This window comes from Trichechus manatus, unplaced genomic scaffold (assembly GCF_000243295.1).
Source record: "Trichechus manatus latirostris isolate Lorelei unplaced genomic scaffold, TriManLat1.0 scaffold00085, whole genome shotgun sequence".
Taxonomy (NCBI): Eukaryota; Metazoa; Chordata; class Mammalia; order Sirenia; family Trichechidae; genus Trichechus; species Trichechus manatus.
In genome coordinates this window covers 5007329-5033434 of record NW_004444021.1, presented here as the reverse complement: position 1 = coordinate 5033434, position 26106 = coordinate 5007329, and the positions used below count along the sequence as shown (strand labels likewise).

The window sequence follows — 26106 nt, the reverse complement described above, 5'->3', positions numbered from 1 at the left end:
CAGGTGGTTAGATCTGTTACTAGGTATGTGAGCTCAGGAGTCTGCCCACTCCTCCTGTATGGATTCAGCTCAGCTGCCGAGGTAGATCGCCACCAAGTGTGTGGTGTATGCTCTCACTTATAGTCCTGTACAGGCATGGGTGATTGGTGTAGGCATAGACATCTAGCTTCTGCAGGGGGACACACTCTGAGCAAGGCAGGGGGCTGATGGCCACCCCCGACTGTCCAGGAGGGAAGCATGACCCTGTTCCCTACAGCGTGTAGGTGGGTAGGTTTTGCAGCTGGGCTCTGAGCACCTAATACTGTTGGCTGTAAGGACTGGGGGGCACCTCTTATTCATGGGCCCCTATCGCAGGTGGCTAGGTGGCATGGGTGGAGCCACCAGTCCTCAGGCCCCTGGTGTGGGTAGGTGAAGACCCTGCTTAATGGGCAGAGCAGTGTCAAATGTCAAGAACCTGCCATTTCACAGCTGAAACAGTTGAAGTTAGAGTTCCAGTATATACCCTGTTGTACTGTGGTAATGAGTGCCAATGCTGTTGAGATGGGCCCACACAAGTCTATGCAGGGGGAAAGGCACTCAAAGTCCGTGGATCCCTTACGCCTGTGCCTAGCCAAAGGAGCTGTGCCTACCCTGGGTTCCTGGGTTAGGGGAGCCGGCAGTTTATTTTTTCCCATTTGTTAGTTTGTTCAGTCTCCAAGGCAGGAGAATGGCTCTGGGCATGTGAGGGATCCTACTGTCAGCCCAGGGGACTTGGCAATTGCTGAAGCTGTCCAAGACCCAGTGAAGAGTAGGGAACGGGGAGGTAAATTGGAGAGAGGTTTTTCCCTAAGGGGGGTGTTTTTGATCTGTGCGGTAGGCTGTGCACAAGTACTTAACTTTCGCAGATACAGGGCTGCTTCTCACTGGTTCTGGGTGGTCATGTAGACTCCCTGGTGCTGGGTCTCTCCCAGTGTGGAAAACAGGCCTCCCAAGCACGGCTGCCTGCCTGCCTCACCACTCACCCCTGAGCTGCTCAGGCCTGAAGGGCTCAGGCTCTCAATGGGTCAGGTCTAGCAACTCCTCGCTGCTTCTGAACCACCTCTGCTTCCCCATGCCACTCAGTCCGGTTCCTCAACTCTGCCTTTGATGTTCAGGGCTCCCAGATTGCCATATATAATCGAATCACTTGTTTTTTCGGGTCTTGGTTGTAAGAAGGTCCACCAGAAGCGTCTGACTACTCTGCTGTCTTGGCCCCACCCCTTCTTCTCTTATTTTGTTATGAAAAATTTTAAACACAGGAAAGTTGAAGGAATTTAAAGTGACTCCTTTTATCCTCAACCAAGATTCTACAGATTTATAATGTACTATAATTCGTCACATTTCTCTTTCTCTGTTCATCCATCCATTCATTCCACTACCTGTCCATCAAGCCATCTCTTTTTATTAATTTCAAAGTATGTTTTAGATATCAGTATACATTCCTCATATCATTATTTAGTATTTGTTTATGTATTTTTCTGTTGAGATAAAATTTACATACAATGAAATATAAAAGTCTTAAATTTAAAATGTAAAAACTCTTCAATGAGAACAAATGATATAACCCAAACTCCCATCAAGGTGTGGAATGCTTCATGTCTTTCCCATAAATTCCTGTACCCCTGCCCCCACAGGAACCCACTGTTCTGATTTTTTCCAGAATAGCTTGCTTTTGCCTATTCTAGAACCTCATATAAATGGAATTATACAATATACACTTGTTTGTTGTAATGTTTTTTTAAAATTTATCCATGTCATTACATGTATCAATAATTTGTTCCTTTCTATTGCTAAGTAGTATTCCACTGTGTGGATATACCACAGTTTGTAATCCATTCTCCTGTTGATAAACATCGACTAAATGAAGCTATTATAAACATTCTTATCCAAATCTTTTGATGGACGTATGCTTCTTTTCTCTTAATTAAATAGCTAGGAATAGAATTGCTGCCTAGGTAAGTATATGTTTGATTTAAATAAGAAACTGCCAGATCATTTTATACTTCCACCAACATTGTGTGCAGGAGGATGTTAAACAATAGATTTACATTAACAAATCTGAATTTTGACAAAGTCTTTTGGCATCATGTGTTAGATAATATGTAGGAAGGTAATAGTCATGCTTGGTAAAGTAGAGGGTCAGTGAAAAAGAGGAAAGACCCCCAACAAGATGGGTTGACACAGTGGCTGCAACAATGGGCTCAAACATAGAAATGATTGTGAGGATGGCACAGGACTAGACAACATTCTCTTCTGTTGTACATGGGGTTTCTATGAGTCAGAACCAACTCAATGGCATGTAACAACAACACAATATAGTGACAGAAAAAAACACTATCAAAAAGATGTGAAAATAATTAATGACCTAAATAAGGCATTAAGGGAAAAATGGTTATTAAAGATAGGAGGGAAATGGAAATAAAATCTGATGGTTGAGAAAATGTTGATGACAAAGAAGAACTCAAGCCTAATCCTGGGCTTCTGAATTCAGCGATTAGAATAAAGTGGTGGCATTAAGAAAAGTGAGGTATCTAGGAGCAGCAGGTATGCATATAATGGAGCTAGGAGTGAGTTACTTGAAGCCAGCTGATAAGGAGCCAGTGCCATGGTGGTGCAGTGGTTAAAGTGCTCAGCTGCTAACCAAAAGGTCAGAGGTTCGAACTCACCAGCCACTCCGTGGGAGAAAGATGTGTCAGTCTGCTTCCATAGAGATTACAGCCTTGGAAACTCTATGGGACTTGACAGTGGACTTTTTAATAAGGATCCCTGGTAGTACAAACAGTTAAGCACTCAGCTGCTAACCCAAAATTTGGTGGTTAGAACTCACCCATCCGCTCATTAGGAGAAAGACCTGGCAATCTGCTTCTGTAAAGATTATAGCCAAGAAATCCCTTTGGGGCAATTTCTACTCTGTGACATGAGGTCACTGAGTTGGAATTGACTCAATAGCACACAATAACAACCATGCAATACTACATGGACATGTTCAAAAGTCGTTAAAAAAAATGCTGCTCAAGCATATGGCCTGGGAATCGAGAGTGGAATTGAGTAAGAAGCAAAAAAGTTTATGGAGAAGGGTAAGGGGCAGCACTTCTACCACCGAGTGGTATATTTTTGAGTGAATATTTTCTTTCTCTACTTTTTAATCTTCTTTTCCTTAACAGCTGAAATATTTTTTTAATTACCTCATAATGGTTACACACACACACAATCTTATTTGACATACTATGTAGTTTCAACAATTATAATTTAAATAATTCAAGGACAGCTTATAATGATTGCTGAGTACACTCACAATGTAAATTAATTTATTGACAGTCTAATACAAGGAGGTATCTATAAATATTGCAGCACTCCTAGTTTTGCTTGACCAAATACATAGCTATTCAAGTTTCAGCACTGAGAGTAAAGCTTCCTTTTGTATCTTTTAAACCACTGAATCCTTTTCTAGTTTATTATAAAGAACAAACAATGCTTCTGCTACTGTTTCTGGTCTGTGACTCGTTTTGTTCTTTCCAATTATGGCCACCTGAGCTCAAAAGAGAGCTCTTAATTTACTCTTTGTTTATGTCCTTTTTCTTTCACTTCTTTTTTTTAAAAAAAGATAACTTGTTTTTGTTTACTTCAATAATACTATTTTAAGTATTACTGAGCTACATGTAGTTAAAAAATAAACCAACTATGGGAAAACAATAAGGATAGTTCATATTTCATGATGGCAAAGTGTTCTAAGTCCATCTGTATTAACCGAGTTAGCTCATATGATCTCCACAGCATCTCCATATTCTCACTGCATGAATGAGGACTTGAGGCACAGGGATGTTAAGTAACTTGCTCATGGCCACACAGCTAATAAGTGGTACAGCAGAACATTACACTGCGACAGCCTCTTAACCACCGTGCAGTTACATTACCATCATCTGTGTGAGGGCTTAGAGGGAATATGCTAATGTGGAAATAGAATGGTGTTTAACTCCAAACACCCATTGCCACTGAGTCGATTCCAACTCATAGCGACCCTATAGGACAGAGTAGAACTGCCCCATAGGATTTCCAAGGCTGTAAATCTTTACAGAAACAGACTGCCACATATTCCTCCTGCAGAGTGGCTGGTGGGTTCGAACCACTGACCTTTTGCTTAGCAGCCAACTGCTTAACCGCTGCACCACCAGGTACTTAGTTGAGTTCAAATTGGCAACTATCTTAAAATGTAATATGCCATTCTAAGAACTAGATAAACGCAAAGATGAATGAAAAACCCAACCTCAAGAGGACGTAGGGGAGAAATGCAGATGTGTATCACTGTACAGGATAATTTTGGGCAAGTGGCAAGGTATAACTACGATAATAGAAAATCAAATAAAATGTTATGGAAACTCAAACGTGAAATTTCTACCTGAAGAATTTAAAGAGAGCATTTCTGGAAGGTATTGAAAAGGTATTGAAAGATAGGTGGGCTATTGACAGGCAAGTTGTGTGGGGGGAGGAAATTCTTTACAGAGGGATGTGCACTGATGAGGTCATTTAAGAATGAAAGTTACGAGAATCCAGAGTGACAAGACAGTAGGGTACAGAGGAGAATGCAATGGGAGGGGAGCCTAGAATTACATATAGGGACTCAGTAGCGGAGACCTTGAGTGTCTTTTAAAGGAGTCTGAATTTAATTGTTGAGGCAATGGAAAACTGCCAAGAAAAATTCAGTGTGTATTTTGATGCACACCTTGGCAGCACGGTGAAATGCTGATTGCCAAATAGAATGGTTTGAGGCTTGAAACTCTTTTAACAGGAGAGACCGATATTTTAGTAGATAAATAACAGAATTTTAATCAGGAAAAGGAATTAAGGAAAAAAATACATTAAAAAAAATACTAGGGTTAAAATTGACAGGCATTGCCAACAAAATAGATATAGAAGATGAAACTGAAAAAATGGAAGTAGAAAAATGTTTTCTCCTTCACAGCAGACGAATAAGAGGAAATACACTATAACTAATCTGACTTGACCTACAGTTTGAGGAACCATACTGTACAGTAACGTTTATGATCACTTCATGTGTTTATGCTTGTTAACCCAATATCCCAAAAAGTTTTTACTTCCTCATAATTTGCCTTCAGTTGAGGAAAACTGTGGACAGTTTATTTTGCTTATGACCATTTAGTATAAATCACCTTATTTCATAGTGGCAGAAAGTAGCAAGATTTCCCACTAATTTATTAATTTAAAAACTGATCTCTTTATTAAAATAGTATGCCAAATAACCAAACAGTATACAAGTATATGCAACCTAGAGATTGCAAAATACCCAGGTGGAAAGACTTGAAGCAGTGTGATGCAGAGTAGAAAGAATTCACCTCTTATTCCTGTGTCTCTACCAGTGACTAGTTTGTACTCTTCTGGGTCTTAATCTCAAGGTTTCTTCCTAGGATGAGTATGGATTAGTATAATGTACATAAAGCACAAGGAAGAGGCACAGTAAAGAGAACCTATTATTTTCTCTCATACCCTACGCTCATCTTCCATCCTATTCAGCCCTTCTCTCCCTCCTGAAGTGACTCATCCTGCACCTTTGGGTTAAACTATTCCAAGGGCTGCTCATAGTTTCCCAGCCAGCTAAGCATCACAAGTTTTTTCTGGCCTCCATGGCAGCTAGAGGTTTTTCTATTCCACAGCCAAAAGTGATATATCCACTTTGCTTAGACTGTTAGCTAAGAATGTGAGATGACCTTATACTGCATTCCCTGCATTCTTAATGTGCTGAAAGTTTCTCTTCACGGTCTGTTGATTCTTTGGGGCTTTTTCCCTTATGCTGCAGCAAAGCTGAAAGGGGAAGAAGCCAGTCACTCTGGCTGCCATCCTGGTATGCTGGCCGGCATCTGGTGATGATTTTTCTTTGTCACCAATTTCCCCGCTAGTTAGTTTGTAAGTATTTTGAAGCTTGAGGCTGTGATATAGAAACCATTGATAGAGATTACAATTTACATAATTCACAATTTGTCTTTGTCCTCAGTGTCTTTAACATGCTTAATAGTTCCTTATCAACTGGCTTCTGAATGAACTTAACTTTCATTAACAAAGTTTATGTTAACATTAACTTTTAAAAATATTTTTTACAGGCTATTTCAAAGTTTTATAAACAGCCTTATGAAATAGTACCAATTAGCAATTTTTGAAAGCCTGTTATATGCCAGACATACACTCACAACGTGTGTGTGTTGTTGTTAGTTGCTGTTGAGTTGATTCTGACTCATAGACCCCACATATGTACAGAGTAGAACTGGTCCATAGGGTTTTCAAGGCTGTGACCTTTCAGAAGCAGATTGCCAGGCCTGTCTTATGAGGCACCTCTGGGTGGGTTCAAATCACCAACCTTGCTGCTAGTAGTCAAGCACTGAATCATTTGCGCCACCTAGATATATAAAAACCAAACCCGTTGCCATCAAGTAATTCCAACTCGTAGCGACACTATATATATATTCTAGTTATCCCAGCAACCTTCCGAGATATATATTGACAGAGAAGGAAACTGAGGCTCATTGACATTAATTTTTTTTTTAAGTTATAAATATAATGGATGGGAGAAGCCCAGCCTCCACACGGCTTTCCCTGACTCCTATTGCAGAATAGTTTTTACATATGTGCAGCAAAGGAAGAATTTGCTTCTTTTTATGTTGGTAATTAAAGTCCTGCATTTAGTAAAGGTTTTCCTTCACAAATAGTCATAATGTCAGTGGAATCACCTTTAAAGCGTGGAGTAAGAAAAGTGTGGTATGTATGTTTTATGAATTATATACGTTTTAAACCCTTTCTTCTCCCCCCACAGATGAAAGTGATAGATTGCACTGATTCAGGATAAGTAATTTGGGTGGTTTTTCTGCAGTGGGGCTATGCTCCTCCTAATCTGCTGTGGAGCGTCCTAACATGCCTTACGAGATGATTGGCTGAGTGTTTCATGTTGTGAAACTAACTAGTCCTTTCAGCAGTTGAACAAAAGAATGTATAATCATTAATTCTATGCTTTATCCAAATGAACTATATATGATTTATACCCTAGAAAACCAATACATGTCTGTTTTAGTTGTCTAATGCTGCTATATCAGAAACACCACAAGGATGGCTTTAACAAACAGGAATTTATTTTCTCACAGTTTAGGAGGCTAGAAGTCCAAATTCAGGGTGCCGGCTTTAGGGCAAGATTTTCTCTGTCTGCTGGCTCTGGAGGAAGGTCTTTGTCTCTTCTGAGCTTCTGGGCAGTCTTCATGTGTCTTGGTATCTCTCTTCTGCCAGCTCTGCTTCTCTTGCTTGCTAAAAGAGATTGACTTAAATACACCCTACACTGATTGTTTGTCATTAACAAAAACAAAGACAACTCATTCCCAAATGGGATTAGAACCACAGGCATAGAGATTAGGATTTACAACACATATTTTAGGGGGACACAATTCAATCCATAACAATATCCTGACTTTTAGATTTATAGATACTCCAAAAACCTTAATTAATCATTCTGTAAATTCAATTCATGTTCAGCAAAATATTTCTCCAATTTTAGTTGTATATTTTTGTTCTTTGGGGCTTGCTAGCAGAAGGGGCAGGTCCAGCCACATGCTGGTCAGAATGTCGCAGCACTAGAGATCCAGATTGATTCTAATGCTGAGAGCAGCAGAATGTGTTCATTATTTAAATAAGCTCAAGCTGCCAAATGAATCATAAAGGCAGCTGCATGTCCTGTGCCAAGGTGTCGCTTTCATTAAGTGTGAGATTGCACCTGAAGGACAGTTTAATTTGCAGCTGCTAAAAATATTTCAACAGACTGGTACTGTTACAAGTGGCAGGTGGTGCCCAAACGTGAATTTTGCAAGAAATGCCATCTGTGGGATGCAGTATGGGAGAATGTGAAGTGGGTAGAAAAGGAGATAAAGGAGAAAGAAAAGAATGGTGTATTTACTCAGTGTTTATTGTTACAATCTTGACTAAAGATTCGAGGCTTCACATGATAGCATTGGCCACAGATTATTCAATGTGATTATTTTTTTCAGCATCCAAATTGTGCTCAGGGCATTGCAAATGTACCACAGTACTTGTAAAGACAAAGTTTCTCTCTCAAAGGCACACCATTTAAACTAATTGGATGAGAGAATCCTTTCCAACTGTATTTACCTTTCATAGTGTTCACATTGCAGTTTTATGCTAGCAAGATTAATGCACTTTGATCTTGTTTAAATGAATTTTGCCACTTGCTTTTGATGTTCAGCTTTTCATATGCATCCACATCGACTTCCTGCTTCACTCAAACTGTACAAGTGCAAAGATTTTGTTAAATCATTGTCACTTGGGATTTTCTGAATTTAACAGAGCAGAGAACATTGTAATGTGGAAAGGTATCTAGGGGTGCTGTAACTGTTTACATTATTAAAAGATCTGTGTCTATTATTTTTGACGGACTTGGCCACATTGAGATCAGGAATTTGTATCTGGAGACTGGAAGTAAGCATGCTCTGCTTTAATGGGTTGCAGAACACAGTTTTAAGAAGAAAAAGTAACTAGCGAGTTTGAATTTTTCATTTCTGCTTGCCATTTGATGGGAGTAGATGGAAGTAGAATAGCTTCCTTTGTGAATACCATGAACTTTTTAGGTTCGTAAGGTGAGCTAATAAAGTAGGTCAATCTGAATGAATTTTGGTAAAACTTTTCCATGGGGAGTCTTTGATGACAAGACAAATTGTTGAATTACTTATTGTTTCTCAGGACAATGATAGCCTCTGACATACAGCATATGTATGATGATTAGCTCCACAGAATGAATAGACATGTTTTCTGTTATTGTAAATCCTATTATTGGTGGAATCTAATTTTGGAAAATTGCAAACATAATTAGACTATATTAATTATTTACTCAAGAGAATAAGATTAAAAAAAAACAACCAAGTTAAAAGAAATTTCATAAAATTTCAAAATGACATTTTGAAAATCTGCTATTATGAAATGACTGTTAGTAGTAGTTGCAATTTAGAGACGCATGTCTAAGCATTTCTTTAACCACAAACCAAAACATTTTTAAGCATATGATGAGCTCAACTTCTCCCAAAAATGATGACAAACTCTGTCAAAACTCAAGAAAATATGACTTTTTTTTTCGAAGAACATACACACTTTTAGGAGATTCATTCGTTAATTCGTTTATTCACTCATTTGGGAACTATGCTCTATTTTCAGAAATTATGCTTACCATGGGAGAAATAGACAGGAAAAAATATGGAGATCCGCTCACAAGAAGCCAGGAAAAAGAAGTGATGAAAATAGAGCTTTACAGATTCTGACTGAGGAACATGCACCAGGTGCCAGGGAATGGTTTGTGTGTTAAAAGGCAATAGACAATAGAAGATGGTTTGGAGGAAGCCGAGGCCGGAGGCAGGGAAAACAGATTGAAGGTGACTGCCAGGAGACTACCAAACTACATTTGAGTAGTTGCAGTGGGACAGATTCAAAATAAGCTGAGAGGATAACCTTGTTATACATAAAAGCTGAAGGAGAGAGAGGAAGAAATTTAGGACAAATGCCTGTCATGAGACAAGTATAAAAATAAGGATAATATAAAAGGAATTAAATTTTATGAAAGATGTAGAAACAAACTTTCTTTCCATGCTAAGGGACACCATGCTTATGAAGACAGGAGATAGTGTTCTAGAATGGTAAGCAAGTTCGCTAAGGGAATAAAGAAGGGCAATAGTGGTGAGTTCTGCAGGAAACATATGTCAAGGCTAGTTTGTGGATGACAATGAATGTCATTAGTTTGTTTTCTGTTTGTGAGACTACTGTGAATTATGTAACTGAGAGTCACTCTTGTGCTAGAAAGTTGTGATCCACCTCAAGTATATGTACAGACAGATCATGATGGTGTGTACTTTTAGCCTTAATACTGACTCAGAGTAGCTTTGGCTTACCTTATAGCTTGACACATTTTAATTTATGCTACTTTGTCATATCCTGTGATACTTGAAATCTGTTCTTGAAAATGTATGGATAAATGTATTCATATGTATTTCTGTAGCAGTGTATGGGGGACTTGGTAGAAATAGATAATGCAGGTAGAAGACTAGTTAGATGATTTTAAAAATATAACGGTAGAGTAAAAAGAACATGAATTATGCTGACAGCATTAAAATGGAAAAGGAAGTGAAAATAATAGTAGGAACAAGTCTGATAATAAATTTAGAGTGCAAAAAACGAAATCCTGGAGGAGATGAGGGCAATTTAGGTAAGATAACATTTTATCTCTAGATATTTGATAATGACTAAAATGAGAAAAGTAGGAGCAGAAGCAATTTGAAAGGAAAATTGATAAGTTTTTTGCTAGGTGTGATGAATTAAAGATGAAATGACATATCTAGTTAGACATTTTTAGCCGCAATTTTGAAGCACAGGATTGGATCTGGGGAGAAAAGGAAAGATGATATAGTTTGGTGATACTTGAAGCTATAGAAGTGACTAAATTCCCAAAGAGAAATAAGAAAAACTTAAGAAAATCAAGATAAACTGTCATAGGAGATGACTTCATTTATAGCAGAAGGAGGAAGTCAAAGGCCCCCCAAAAGAAATTTAGAAAGTATCTGTGTTTAGGGATTTAGGAAGAAGGGGAAGGAAGTTTTAAGGAAATAGTGAAAGTTAGATGGCTGAGAATTCAGGTTCAGAGTCATGAAAGCCACAAGAAGCCAGAAACACAATGAAAGTTTTAGGAAGGATGTGAATTCCTTATTACTGACTCAGAGTAACTTATTATTATGCCAGTGCCTTAAGACAACCAAAGGAAGATGAGTATCAAATTTTATTTGATAATTTGATAGTTCCTGTTGATCATCTGCGGAACAATTTCAGTGGTTGTAAAAAGGGCTTGGGGGTAGTGTCTGACCTCTTCCTACCTCACAAGAGGGAAGGAGAACCAAGATCAATAGCGCAAGGCTGACTCCCATGAGATGGAGGCCAGAGAAGCCTCCTTTTGGCCATCTTTACTAATTCTGACACCAACTGTTCATCGTACAGCACTCTCTACTTCTCTGCTGGGTTCGATAATTCATTGCAGTGGCCACACAGAACTCACAGACCATACTCATGATTAGGGGGTATATTAGGGAAGTAACAGTTAGACTTCAGGCTCAAGAACACTCAGGATACAGTTCTTCCATCAGGATAGACTCTCCCCAGCTGTGCTTCCAGGCATGCCTCTCCCCAGGCCCTTGGCCTCTGCCCAGGGGCACTCAACTTTATCTCTCTGTGGGCTGGGAAGCCCACGGCACCATCTCCTGCTCCTGAGTCTCATGCCACCACTTCTCACCATCTTCAGGGTTACAGCTTGCTCTCTCTCGGCCTCCTGCTTCCAGGAACTTCTCAGCACAGGGATTCTGGGTCCAAAGGACATGCTCTTCACTCCTAGTTGCTCTTCCTTGGTGGTGGTAAGATCCTCCTCCTTGCTCTGGAAATGGCTCTCTTTTAAGGCAAAACTGACCAATCCCCTTGGTAGGCACAATTACCCTATCACACAGTCCTGCCCAGTCACCTGGATGGGAGTTACAAGACCATGGCTGGAAAGGCTATGCACAAAAGTAATTAATCCACCACAGTGGTGAAGCATGCCAAAAGCTAGATATCAAAATGGTGAGGAGCACTGGTAAATGGGACAAGGCGTATGAATGCTCTTTCAAGAATGCCTATGCCTTAAGGGATGCAGGAAATCACAAAGTGATTCTATAGGACAGAGTGTCAGTAGAAGTTACTTTGTTTATCAGGATAAAGAGATTTTAAGAATATGTATTTGACACAGAGGAGTCATTAAAAAGGAAGAGATTGAAAATCCAAACAGGAATCCTTCCTTCATTTCTGTGTTGCCCACTTGCTAAATTTCCTCTTTATCACGTTTCTCAGTGTTTTAGGGTCTATATATGTTATGCCCTCCTAATTACTCCATTGGCTTCAAGTTTGTGTAACTTCAATTCTGATCAAGATTTGTCATCTGAGCTCTGGTATTCCATGGCCTATGGGACACCTCTACGAGCATCTCACTCTAAATATGCACTAAGCTGAGCTCATCTTCTTTCCTCACTCTTGTATGTACCCTTCCTCAAGTGTTCTCTATCAGTAAACTATTCCACTGTTCAACTAATTGCTCAAGTCAAATTTATTTTCCATGCTTTTCCCTCTACTCCTTACCTTAAACAACTTATCAGTGAACATAATTGATCAATTCTACTTTCAAATAATCCCTGAGTATTTCTCCTTTCTCTACCCCCAATGCCTCATGAAGGTCTGAGCCACTATCACTTCTCACTTCTGCTTCTGTGACAGCTTCCAGCCTAGTCTCCCAGTCTTCATTCTTGATCCATGATAACTTGTTATTTTCATCAGACAGTGATCTTCATAGAAGAAAAATCTAATAATATCACTACTCAGTTGAAAACACTTCAGTGGTTTTCCCTATGGCTAGTAGGATAATTGTACTCCTAAATATGTAGAAACCACAAATGTAGGTTTGTGTTAAACACACATGCACACTCATACACTCGTGAATTCCTAGGAGTTTAACTTCACCAATATTGTAATAATTACCTGGTTTATAACATAATAACCTCTATCATGTCACATTCATTATTCTGCTCACCATTTCTCAAGACAAACATACGTAAACACAAATATACCTTTTTTTTTTTAAGTTGTGCTGTAAGTGGAAGTTAAAAGTTCAAGTCAGTTTCTCATACAAAAATTTATATACACATTGTTATGTAATCCTAGTTGCTCTCCTTACAATGTGACAGCACACTCCTCCTTTCGACTCCGGATTTTCAGTGTCCATTCAACCAGCTTCTGTCCCTTTCTGCCTTCTCATCTCACCTCTGGACAGGAGCCGCCCATTTAGTCTCATGTATCTACTTGAGCTAAGAAGCACACTCCTCACAAGTATCATTTTATATCTTATAGTCCAGTCTAATATTTGTCCAAAGAGTTGGCTTCAGGAGTGGTTTTCGTTTTGGGCTAACAGAGACTCCAGGGGCCATGTCTTCCGGGGTCCCTCCAGTCTCAGTCAGACCATTAAGTCTGGTATTTTTACTAGAATTTGAGTTCTGCACGCCACTTTTCTCCTGCTCCGTCAGGGACTTTCTGTTGTGTTCCCCATTAGGGCGGTCATTGGTGGTAGCCAGGCACCATCTAGGTTTTCTGGTCTCAGGCTAATGGAGTCTCTGGTTTACATGGCCCTTTCTGTCTCTTGGTCTAATATTTTCCTTGTGTCTTTAGTGTTCTTCATTCTCCTTTCCTCCAGGTGGGTTGGGACCAATTGATGCGTCTTAGATGGCCACTTGCTAGCAGAAACATATCTTTACGCATATGAACAAGTAGAAATTTATGAGGAAAAACAAGTTTTGCAACAATTGTTACAGTTAAAGAAATGTATTATTTTGTATGCCTAAAAAATGTTAGTGCTAAGTTCCACTTTAAAATTATTCTCCTACTCTTGTTCTGCTGGTACTTTGCACTTTAAATATGAATAGTTAACATTTCATATGTTTTACATTACTTACATAGTCTGTATAATTTGCCTGAGAAGGATATTGAGATGTAACCCTGTGAAATATACTAAGTGCATGGTCCAGAGCGAAAAGTTAAGAGGTTACAAGCATGCAACACATGATAACAATAATTTTTCACAGGTGTGAAGATCAGGACTAAATAACCTGGACTGTATATGATAAAGCTAGTTTCAGGGTTCTGATCTCTTTCCTAGAATCTTAATAATGGTTCTAACCTGTATCTGTATATTTCATTCCACTTGATATCATAACGCACCATGGGACTACAGGTAGATTATTTTAAGAGTTTAAATGCCTGCAATGTACTAAGCACATTCAATAAAATAAACTCAGATTTTTAGTACATTACATATTGAAGCCATGAGGCTACTGCCTATTTCCAAATAGTTTTATGAGCCACAACCATGTCAACCCAGATATTTACAAAAAATATTTCCGATGTGGGACTTGGAACAATGCTGATATACATTCTGCATAATTTATGTAGCCTTCTTTTTCTCTGCCTTCCTTCCTTCCTTGCACAAATGTTCATCAAATGCTTACTATGTTTTAAGTTCTAGGATCACAGCAGCGAACCAATGTGCCAAGACTCTATTCTCGTGTAACTTACACTCCATTGCAGTGGAAAGGATAATAGGCAATAAGCAAATGAAGATAGGTGATGGAGAGACAGACAGACAGACAGATAGATAGGTAGATAGATAGATTATAGCCGATGTTGAATAGTATTAGGAAGAAAAATAATGCATGAAGAGAAATGAAGAATGACCCTGAGTAAGAGTTTCAGTGCTTTAAAAAGGATAGTCAAAGAAAGTCTCTCTGATAAAGTAATATTTGAGACCTGAGTAAAAGTGGGAATCCAACCTTGAAGATATATGACGGAAAAGAATTATTCAAGGAGGAAAACTGAGGCAGAACTGAGAATCAGGAAGGGGGTCGGTATAGGGAGCTGGAAGTAAATTAGGGAAGAAAGGGCAGGAGAGAAGTGAGAGGTAGCTAGGGACCAGATCACAAATGCTTTCTGATTATTGAAAGGATTTTATATTCTATTGTGAGTGAGTTGGAAAAATATTGGAGGATTTGGAGAGGGAAGTAACACAATCTGACATATAAGAGGTCCATGCTGGCTGCTGTGTGCATAATAGACGGAAGTTCGTAAGGTGGAAACAAGGCAAACAGAAATCTATTGTAACAATCCAGGATGCTACCCTGGGAGAGTGTGGTCCTGGGGGTCGTGGTGAGAAATGATGATGGATGTGGATTTGCTGATGAATAGATTGTGGGATGTGAAAGAAAGAGAGGACTCAAGGTTGTCTAGAAGATTTTTGACCTGAATTCCTAGTAAAATGACACCGTCGTTCACTGAGATGGGAAAGAGCAGGGGAGGAGTTGTTCTTTTGTTTTATGTGGATTTCACCTCTCCTGTCCCACCCAGTCTTTGCCAGAAATTGAAATAGATCAGTTGGTAGTTTGATTGAAACTATTTTATGCTTGAATGGAAGAATAATAGCAATGATTGCAATAAGTAATATAGCACATGGCAGTGCAAAATATTTTAATACCCAGCAATGTATTTGCAATACGTGATCGCTTTGAGAATTTCTGCACTTACTCCTTAACCTTCCAAAAAACATTGACAAAATTTTTTTGAGAAACAAGGTGATTTGTAACATACTTTAGAATGAATAAAGTTTCACTTGTACTGAATAAAAGTGAACGAAGGAAAGATTAGTTCCTTGAAATACATCAAACAGTAAGAAAGCGGTAATGGACTGTAATGAATGATATTTATTCTACTGTGAATTAACATATATGCTATAATTTGTTTCTCAGATCCAAGGTTCATTAGTGCCCACCTCATCCCAGAGAGTGACAACCCTGAAGATGACAAAGTGTATTTTTTCTTCCGTGAAAATGCGATAGATGGAGAACACTCTGGAAAAGCCACTCATGCTAGAATAGGTCAGATATGCAAGGTGAGGTAAAGAAAAAGCATGGAAGAGCAGGTCATTGTGCAATCACAGCTTTTTTTTTTTTCCTTCTTCCACCTATGTGCTAAGACAATGAAAATCATAGTTAAAAAATTTGACCGATCACATCAAATATTTAAATGGTTAAAAAAATATTGAAATACATTGTAGTTACTTAAGAGAAATTCTACAAAACAAAACATGTAGGTAAAAGTTGTGATATAACTGGTGTTATTTCACAACTAGATTAAATGATAATGGTTTAAAATCCTTTATTTTTTCCCATATAATCTGGGATAATGTAAGGATCATTCTACACTTCTTTCTTTCACAGACCTAGCACAGTTTCCTACAAAGTGTAAACTTTGAACAAATACTTGTTGGAATAACTGAAGTATTAATTTAAATTTAAGAAAGACAAATATTAAAGCTTGTTTTTACAAACTGATTTTGCATCCTATGCACGTACTTACATACACACAGAATTTTGAGACTCTGAGCTTTATTTTATCTGAAGTATTTCATTTATTGTGTGGCATTGTGGTGTTGGGCGTATAAACTAGAGAAATTGTTCAATAAATACTTATGGATTAATTAGTATCATTAGTATCAATGTGAAAACATGATAACAATGCTTATTTTCCCTTATATAATGTGTAGTGTAGTATAAATGCACTGTGGATGAAACGAAATGTTAGTATATATTAAATTTCAGCTCAAGAAAATGACAAAGCTAGTTCCAATCATTTTCTTATACTAAAATTATGTTTTCTTAGGAAAGTATCATGAAATTTAAAAATATCATGATATTTTTAAGGTTACCAAAATATTTTTGGTAGCCTGTTTTCTACCCCAATCATTGTCCAATTATTTATCTCTAGTGTATTCAGTTAATGGAGAATTTAAAGTTTTGATGATCTGGAAACATACAAGTAAAATGTGAAATAGATGAGACTCTTTTCTCCACAAATCATAGATGATATTAAAAGTATTACAGGTGTTTAAACATCCTTATACCTAAAATATGAATCAGTTATATTTTTAAGGAACCAGTTTATGTGCATAAAATATTATTTTAAAAGACTACAGTTGCCACTAAATACATACCATCAAAATAGAATTTATTGCTACATTTAGGCTAAAGCCAAGTTTTATTTGTGGTGAGGAGACACTTTTACAAAATATTTTCTCTGGAATGAGTTTCCTTTATTAAGTTTTATGCAAATATTTTCTCTACATGATACCTATAAAATCGAATTACTTCAACTGTTTAAGATTATAAAATGTGTGATGCTAGCAAGTTTCTATTTGGGGTGTATTTTAGTATAGGGTATAAGGCATGCATTTATTCATCCATTCAATAATACTCACTGAGTGCCTCCTATGTGACAAGCACTGGCTGTGACCAAACCTACGTATAAGTAAGATCTCAAGGAATACACAGTAGGTAGAAGAAACAAAACAAACATGAGCGTAATAACTGCTAATTGCAGCGTAGTAACACAATGGAAAAAATTGTCACAATGGAAATGGCTTTTTTATGTTAAAATATATTTATTACAATTATTTCCTTGAATAACTTTCAATGAATTATTCCACCAACAATATAATAAAGAGTCATAGTTTCTTATATCTGGATATTTGAAATGATTATGGAACTTTCAAAAACTAAGGAATTACATTTTGTGTTTATCTCAAGATACAAGAAAAAGAAATATTTGACATTATCATTTACATGTGTAGTTCCTAAAACTGACCTTCACTCCTTTCAGAATGACTTCGGGGGGCACAGAAGTCTGGTGAATAAATGGACAACGTTTCTCAAAGCTCGTCTGATTTGCTCCGTGCCAGGTCCGAATGGCATCGACACTCATTTTGATGAATTGCGTAAGTAGCTGGTAGTGTTGTATAGAGAAAGTTTGCTCAGAGTTTGCAATGACCATCAAAAATGCAACTTTCCCCAATTTTGTTTTCAAACAGAGGATGTTTTCCTAATGAATTCTAAAGATCCTAAAAATCCAATCGTATATGGAGTATTTACAACTTCCAGGTAACTAACTTTTTACTATCTTATTATCATAGAAACTTTGTGTCTTTAGGTGATTTCAGTGTCTCCATAATTTGTGAAAAGATATTTTTGAAGGCACAGTGTTGCTTTAACTTTTGAACTGTTATGCCTTCTTGGATGGCTGAAATAAGTAATGACCTAAGTAGTTGTTTTTTTTTTTTTTTTAATATATTTCAGCAAAGAATATCATGACTATGAATTAAACGGTGAAATAACTTGAAAAATTTATGTCATAAACTATGTATAGTTTTGGCTTTAAAAATATAAATGAAATACAGAATATTACAAAAATAGAAATTTGAGGTTTGGCAAGAGTGTGTAAGGATAGAAACTAAGGATAAAGAAAAAAAGCAACCTTAATTTAAAATTTGCTGTTCTAACTAAAGCAATTCTCTCTGTCTCCTTCTCTCTGTGTTTCATCAGTTGCTAAATGAATGAAATAAAAGCCCAAACATTCTTTGATACAAGCAGTTCCATTGAAAGTCATCTCTCTTCTTTGGCCAGACTGTTTATGTCAGCATCTGTGGGAGAAAAATACGTCCACGTAGCAGCCTGTAACACTCCTGCTACAGAAATGCATGTGGCTCTTGGTCCTTTCATTATTGTCTACTCCACGTACAGATGCTTTCTTTTATTTTCCTACACACATCTCTGGAACTGAAGTAGAAATTCATGAGTTTAGGGGAGGTTGATTAATTCACCAATGAACCTATTAAATTGCTTTTAGGTACTTTAAAAAATCATTAATATGGTAATCAAAATGTCTCGATTATATTTTTTTAAGCTTTTAAAGTTGGTAAATAGATCCCCTGACTTTATTTTTTTTTTCACTATAGTTACCATTTTTTTTTTTGGAGACTCTTCTTAGTTTTGTATAGAATCCGGATTTAAAAAATAGCCATGGAAAAAATTCAATACACGCACACAAAACAAGACAAAAAACCTGTGCACTTAATCAACACTAGGTTTTATCCTATGTTATTTTCACATACACTCTCAATCTTAAACTTCCTCTCCTCCTTTTCCCTCTGCCTCTCCTCCTCCTTCCCTTTTTCCCCTTCTCCCTCCCTTCCCCTTCTGCTCTCAGGCTGCAAGAAGACTGTGATAGCACAAAGAGAAAGATTAACTGCAATATGAACGACGGTTTATTCTAAATCCATTATAAATTAATTGGAAATTTTTACTTAATAATTTAAAAAACAATATGTAAAGATTAAGAAACTCATATTAATAAAAATATTTACAATTTTCCCATACCTAAATGTTTCCTCCCCTTTTGTATAAAAACACAATGGCAACTAAAGAAGGGGAGGCTCAAATTAAACAAGTTTTAATCCATCCTCTGCTTCCTCATTGCTTAGTATAGTAGTTCTCACAACTGAGTGTATATCAGAATCACCTGGTCTAACCAGCTTGTTAGACTACAAATTGCTGTGTGTGGCTCCCCAGAGCTTGGAATTCATTAGGAATGAGACTGGGCCTCAGAAGTTGCATTTCTGACACATTCCCAGGTGATGCTCATGCTATTTGTCTAGGGAACCACACTTTAAGAGCCACACTTTCAATGGGTAAAATGATTTCCAATCTCTGCTTCAATGAAATGGATGTTTGTTGGGTGAGTCTTAACTGTAAATCATTATTGTCAAATCTTTCAGTCATGACTGATCCATCGATATATGAACAAACGTGTGTAAAAATGGAAGAATGACATGTAACATAAAGCTTATAAACTGTGATGTATTTAATAAGTCTTAATTTGTTACGTATTCTCTTTTGAAGGTATTATTATTAAATTCTATAAATATTTATTGAGGTTTATTCTGTATCAAGTACCATGCAAACTGTAATTGATGTAGCAGAAAATAAGCCAGGCATGGTCCCCTCCCTCATGAAGCTTGCAGTCCAGCAGACATTGCCCATATGCAGAAGTTTCCAATAATAAACTCTTAGGAACACATGCTTTCCATTTGGTCTAATTTATATATCGTTTTCTATGGGGAAAGATTGGTTAAAAGATAAGCATACCATATTTCAAATGTGCACAACTTTTTTATATCTTTAGACTCCCATTCTTCAAGCTGTATTTACTTAAGCAAAATAAAATGGAAAATTGTGGCAGCTCAGTGGCAAACTTCCAATTGGTTCAATTACATGATTTTTGTCTAGCAAAATGGTAGGAATAATTGCTGTAATTCTCTACTTTGACTAGGATGTAATAGTTTCTAACTAAAACTATTTTCTGTGTTGGAAAGAATGATTTTAATGCTTTTATAAAAATCAAACTCTGTTATTTGATTTAATACACTCGTGGTTTGGGAGTTAAAAATTATAACGTGACACATCATTTGATGTTGACTATTTTCTGCACCAGTGTCAGCTTATAAAATGACTTCTTAAACATTCCTACTTGTGTAAAATTTCTCTAATTTCAATCACAATTTTTGCAGGCTTAACATATTAACGAAGTTTGTATTTCCATTTCTATGTGGTATCAAAATTAAATATTAGCTTTATAAGATCATAAATATATATTTTTTCATATCAAAATTTAATAGTCTACATATGCTACGAATATATATACTCTGAATACTAAAGACAGTTTCATCTATGGTTTCTATTTTTGAGAAATCATAGTTTGTTCTCGTACATTGTTCAACTACATACATGTGACTAAAAAGATAGATCTGGCAATCTGCTTCCATTAAGATTACAGCCAAGAAAACCCTATGCAGCAGTTCTACTCAGTAACGCATGGGGTTGCCATGAGTTAGAATTGACTCGACAGCGACTAACGACAATGACAACAAAAGTCCCAGACACTATTTGGGATTGCTAAGACTTGATATGCAAGTTTTGAAAATAAATAGCTGAAATTTAAAACTCAGTATCAACAGTTTTTCTTGTATAAAGATGAATGCCTGTTTTTATTCTCTCTCTCTTTGCTAGTAACATCTTCAAGGGATCAGCAGTGTGTATGTACAGCATGAGTGATGTGAGAAGGGTGTTCCTTGGTCCATATGCTCACAGGGATGGTCCCAACTATCAGTGGGTGCCTTATCAAGGAAGAGTCCCCTACCCCCGGCCAGGAACTGTAAGTGACCTAGGTGTTTAAAATATGAAAGGAATGTATTTCTCACCAATGTGAAAAAAAACTTTTTTTTGGCTATAAACAGACTTTAAATATAGATAATGTAGAAAAAAGATTCCACGAGTACATCACTGCAAGGCAAATATTTTCTGTGATTTCATGGAATTACACATTTAAAGACATTTTCTTTACAGATGTCTATTTAAGTTCAGTGCTTACCATTTATTAAGGCTCGTGATTTTTGAGAATTAGAAACTGAATGGGTAGCCTTATCTTTTAGACAAAAAAAACTAATAAATATATATATGTATGTGTGTATGTATATTCATGCTATTGATCTAATTCTCTCTCTCCATTATATATTTGTTGTTGCTGTGTGCCATTGAGTGGATTCCGAGTCATAGTGACCCTATAGGACAGAGTAGAACTGCCCCACAGGGTTTCCAAGGAGCAGCTGGTGGATTCAAACTGCTGACCTTTTGGTTAGCAGCCAAGCTCTTAACCACTTCGCCACCAGGGCTCCTAAATATACATACATATATATATGAACCAATATACACATGCTATTGGTTCTAATTCTCTCTCTCTCTATATATATATGTATATATATGTCTGTAGGACAGGCAAGCAGGCTAGAAACTCAGTTAAGTGTTAATACTGCATTTTTTAATACGAAATTTATAGGGCAAGTAGCAGAGTGGAAACTTTGGCAGGATTTCTGGCAGTGTCACAATTTTGAGGCAGAGCTCCTTCTTCTCTGAGAAACCTCAGTTTTTGCCCTTAAGGCCTTCAACTGATTTCGATGAGGCCCATCCGCATTATGGAGGATTATCTTCTTTACTGAGTCAACTGATTGTAGATGTTAACCACATCTACATAGTACTTTCACGGCAACATTTAGACTAGTGTTTGACCAAACTGGGTATCATAGCCTAGACAAGTTGACACAGAACACTAACAATCACATTTTTTTTCTAGTTTGTTATATAGATATTTGTATAACATTAAATAAGTAATTATATAATTTTCTTTAAATAAAAAGTAAATCCTTTAACTGTTACATTATTATGTTTGTGTGTGTGTACACACACACATATATTACATTTCTCATTTCAAAACAGTTTTATTGGTTTCATTTCTCATGAATTATTAATGATCTATATTAAGGTAATGTCAAAGACAATTGATTTCTCCTTCTAAGCCTCTTGGACAAGCAGGAACCTCTCTTAATTCCATTTTATCTCTCAAGTTCTTACAATAAAAAGCAGAAATAAGTATTGAGACAAAAAGCAAGAGATTGGAAATATTGTACTCTGAATTTCAGAATCAAATGCAGTGAAAAGACATACAGTGAACTCTGACTTGTCTCACTTGTTTTATTGTCTTACGTGGAACATTTATCTACCAGAGGTGACATTATGCCAGAGCTCACCAGTGCATCCTTTCTGGTGTCTATGGTCATCATCTGGTTGGCTTGATTGTGATGTCTGTTCTGATGGGTCAGTTTCTGTGCCATGCAGGTTGCTAAACACTTGGAATAATACCCCTGCTTATATCTAGAATTATTTTAATTATTGAAAGTCATTGATGATACTTTATGCAGCATTTATGTTAGAAACAAAGCAATAAAGAATAGTTTATATTTTAGTTTGAGAAAAGGGTCTGTATTTTAGCATGATGCCAGAGGAAAAAATTAAATGTGTCCAAGAAAATTGATATGAGATTCTTTAATCTAATGATTGCGTACATTTATAGGAGTAACAGGAACAAGCCCTGGTGGTGCCGTGGTTAAGTGCTGGACTGCTAATCAAAAGGTCGGCAGTTCAAATCCACTAGTTGGTCCTCAGGAGAAAGATGTCGCAGTCTGCTTCTGTAAGGATTACAGCCTTGGAAACCCTATAGGGCAGTTCTACCCTGTCCTATAGGGCCTCTATGAGTCAAAATTGACTCGATGGCAGTGGGTTGGGTTTGGTTTGGATAAACCAAAAAAAAAAGTTGCTGTCAAGTCAATTCTGACTCATAGTGACCCTGTAGGACAGAGTAGAGCTGCCCCATAGGGTTTTCAAGGAGTGCTGGTGGATTCAAACTACGACCTTTTGGTTAGCAGCTGAACTCTTAACCACCGTACCACCAGGGCTCCTTGGTTTGGATAGTAGCAACATATTTCATTCATAATTTTAAGTCTTCATTTTTCACATAAATAAAACAGGAGGCAACAGTATCCTCCTGTATGCTTAATTAATAGATGCATTTATAATTTTTGGTATAAATAGTGACATAACTAAATCCTATTGAGAATTAAGATATGTTTAGGAAATACATACTATATAATAAATTACTAATTTAAATAACATTACTGTTTTTTAGTTTATCAGTTACCTAACTTTAAAAAATAATTATGGGTAAAAGGATTCCTAGACCACTTAGGCCATATTATTATACAATTTATAATTCTATTCATCCGATCTTAATAAAAAATATTTCTCTTCTATCCTAATAGTGTCCCAGTAAAACATTTGGTGGATTTGACTCTACAAAGGACCTTCCTGATGATGTTATAACATTTGCAAGAAGTCATCCAGCCATGTACAATCCAGTGTTTCCTATCAATAACCGCCCAATAATGGTCAAAACGGATGTAAATTATCAGTTTACACAAATTGTAGTAGATCGAGTGGATGCAGAAGATGGCCAATATGATGTCATGTTTATTGGAACAGGTAAGTTTTTTAACTTCAGTGCTAAATTTTTTTCTAGAATACTATGTTTAACTGATTAAGGAGACTAACAACGAAAGGCAATGTTTATAGTCACTCTCAAGTTATAGTTAACCTGCCATAAATGGCTTAAAAAAAAAAGAACATTCTGCCATTACAGTTGTGTTCTCCTTTTAGGCAAGTGGACATATATTAATTTAAAATACCTTTTCAGTCAAAAGTTGATAAATGTAATCAGGTAAAGCTAATGATTGTTAGAACAATCAATGTCCATAATTGAATCATAACTCTTTTCTAGCCAATGGCTTTTTAGAGCAAAGATATATTGCTCAGAACTATGCCTAAAATTCCCAAGACATTTAATAATGGTTCCTGAATATACTAAAGCAAAGTTATCTGAACTGTAAAATTACCATAGGGTACAAGAATTCCAGCAAATAAATTTTGGCAATGAAATTTGTTTAACTTATCTGCCACTCAATGGGGAAAAAATTCCCTGGAATAAATAACAAAATTGGCGGAAGGAATCATCAGATACATTTTAGACCCATTTCTGTGGAAATTTAACAATATATTTCTATTAATTCCATTGTTAGAAACAAACTATTTACAGGCTTATTTTCGGAATGAATTCCACTGCTATTACAACATATTTTTTTATTTTTCCCATTCTCCCTTTAATAATAATACTATTTTTAAAGTACCAGTTACAAATCTGAAACTTGCTACTTAGGGTCAGATTCCAAGGTAATAAATTCCTAGTCTCCATTAACGTTGTTAACTGACATAAATCAATGAGAAACAGAGTGAGTGCTCCATTGAAACCTTGTATAATAACATTTATTTTCCCTTGGTGAGAAACAGAGCAAAAAAAATGGCATTAACTACAGGGGAATGGCAACTGTGCAGTAAGTGCTGTAAAGACTAAAAGTTTTGTAATGAAATTGTGAAATACTTATGTTATCAGGTGTAACAGTGTCAGATTCGGAGCAATACATTACAGTCTACTTTTATGGGTGAGACATTTTCTCTATCAAATAAAAGATTTCCAAGGAGACTCTGGGTCCAATCACTTGAAATATTATAAAAGTCAATGAATTGCAAGTATCAGCTTCTGGTTATATATATCTTTAGAAAATATAAGATGACAGAATGCCCTTCAATAAATATTAGTTTACCATTTAACGTCAAATTACAATTGAATATCTGCACAGTAATTAAGTTTGTTCAATAATGTGACACTTTTCCCTCTCTTGCCTTTTTTATCCCCTCTGGCTTAAACTTGTTGAAAAGCCCCTCACTCATTGTCAGCACAACAAAAGCTTGCTTCCGCCTGTTTGTCCAAAGAAACCCAATCATGAGCTTTTAATTCCTCTTGGACACAAAATGTCTTTAAAGGCACTGATTTCATGAGCATGCCGAATGTCTTAATGATATGGATAGCTATCCGTCAGTACAGACCAGGGTCATCTGTCAGCAAAGTAAATTGATTACAGTAATTTTATCTTTTAACTAAGTTGCACAACATAGTATATTGATCCTAGATGAGTAATCTGATTCAATTTGTGTGAAATTCTTTGAAATACTACTCAGTAAAACTTGATCTGGAGCACAGATAAAGTTGTGTTTGGGTACCAGAGACCTGATCAGAGTCACTGAGTAGATTAACATAAATTACCTTTAATCTTTGGTGTTATGAGTAGTCTAAGGTCCTGTAAACATAGAAGGATCCTCTTAAAAGGGGACTTTTTTTTTTTAACTTTACAAAGGATACGCTGCCAAACGTTCTTGATCTGGCATAGCACAGCATGTGGGTCCATTGAAAATGATTATCAATGATATGAATACATTGAAGTATTTTTCTTATATAATTTATTTTTAATGGTAAGATTTTCTTCTCTAATAGCCTGTTAAACATACATGAACCAATTTAAGCTAAAAATAATTGATCAAGTTTTGTCAGAATTGGAATGTTGAAGAGTCAAATATTTGAATTTCAAGGAAGAGCAAAGTACCTATAAACGCTAGAAAGTTAATATCTTCTGAATGCAAATTGGAGTAAAAGTGACAGTTCTTGTCAATAAAACAATTTTTTTAGCAATGAAAATTATAAAAAATAATGCTCATAATTTGGAAAATACATTCAGTTTAACTATTTTTATGATTTTCATGTTTTATAATTTTAAATTGCTGTATTACTCTAAAATTGATTAACCAACAAGTTCATTATTAAAAAACCACGGTAATAAGTAATCCTAGGTGTTCATTTTGAGAAACAGGTTATTGTCATTCATCACATAATAGTCATTGAGCTGTCTTTAGGGGCCTCTGAGTTGACATGAGGATGAGCAGCCAGTGTTCTCAAGCTCTACTTCTATTGCTGACAGTATTCCTTGAATTTTAAGTGTACATTTAGTCTTCATAGTTGTACCCTGGTTTCATACTAAAAGTGGAAAAACCTGCTGTGTCAAACTAGTATTATTTTTAAGTATTTTTTCCCAACACACCTGATAATTAAAGAGATTTTTTTTAAGTAATAAAAAATTAATCCAATCTAGCAAACCTCTGTAATAATTATTATTTTTTTAAAATTATATTGTGTTTTAGGTAAAAGTTTACACAGCAAATTTGGTTCCCATTTAACAATTTTTATGCAAATTGTTCTGTGACA

General features: G+C 36.4%; 1 protein-coding gene across 1 annotated transcript in view; it reads left to right on the top strand.

Annotated features, from left to right (window-relative positions):
* Positions 1-26106, top strand: part of SEMA3A (semaphorin 3A) — a 217563-nt gene that overhangs the window by 151091 nt on the left and 40366 nt on the right. The window contains exons 7-11 of the mRNA XM_004381476.1: positions 15426-15568; positions 17335-17449; positions 17543-17612; positions 20577-20721; positions 23219-23438. Of these exons, the coding sequence (XP_004381533.1) occupies positions 15426-15568; positions 17335-17449; positions 17543-17612; positions 20577-20721; positions 23219-23438 (693 nt within the window). The remainder of the gene's footprint in view (positions 1-15425; positions 15569-17334; positions 17450-17542; positions 17613-20576; positions 20722-23218; positions 23439-26106) is intronic.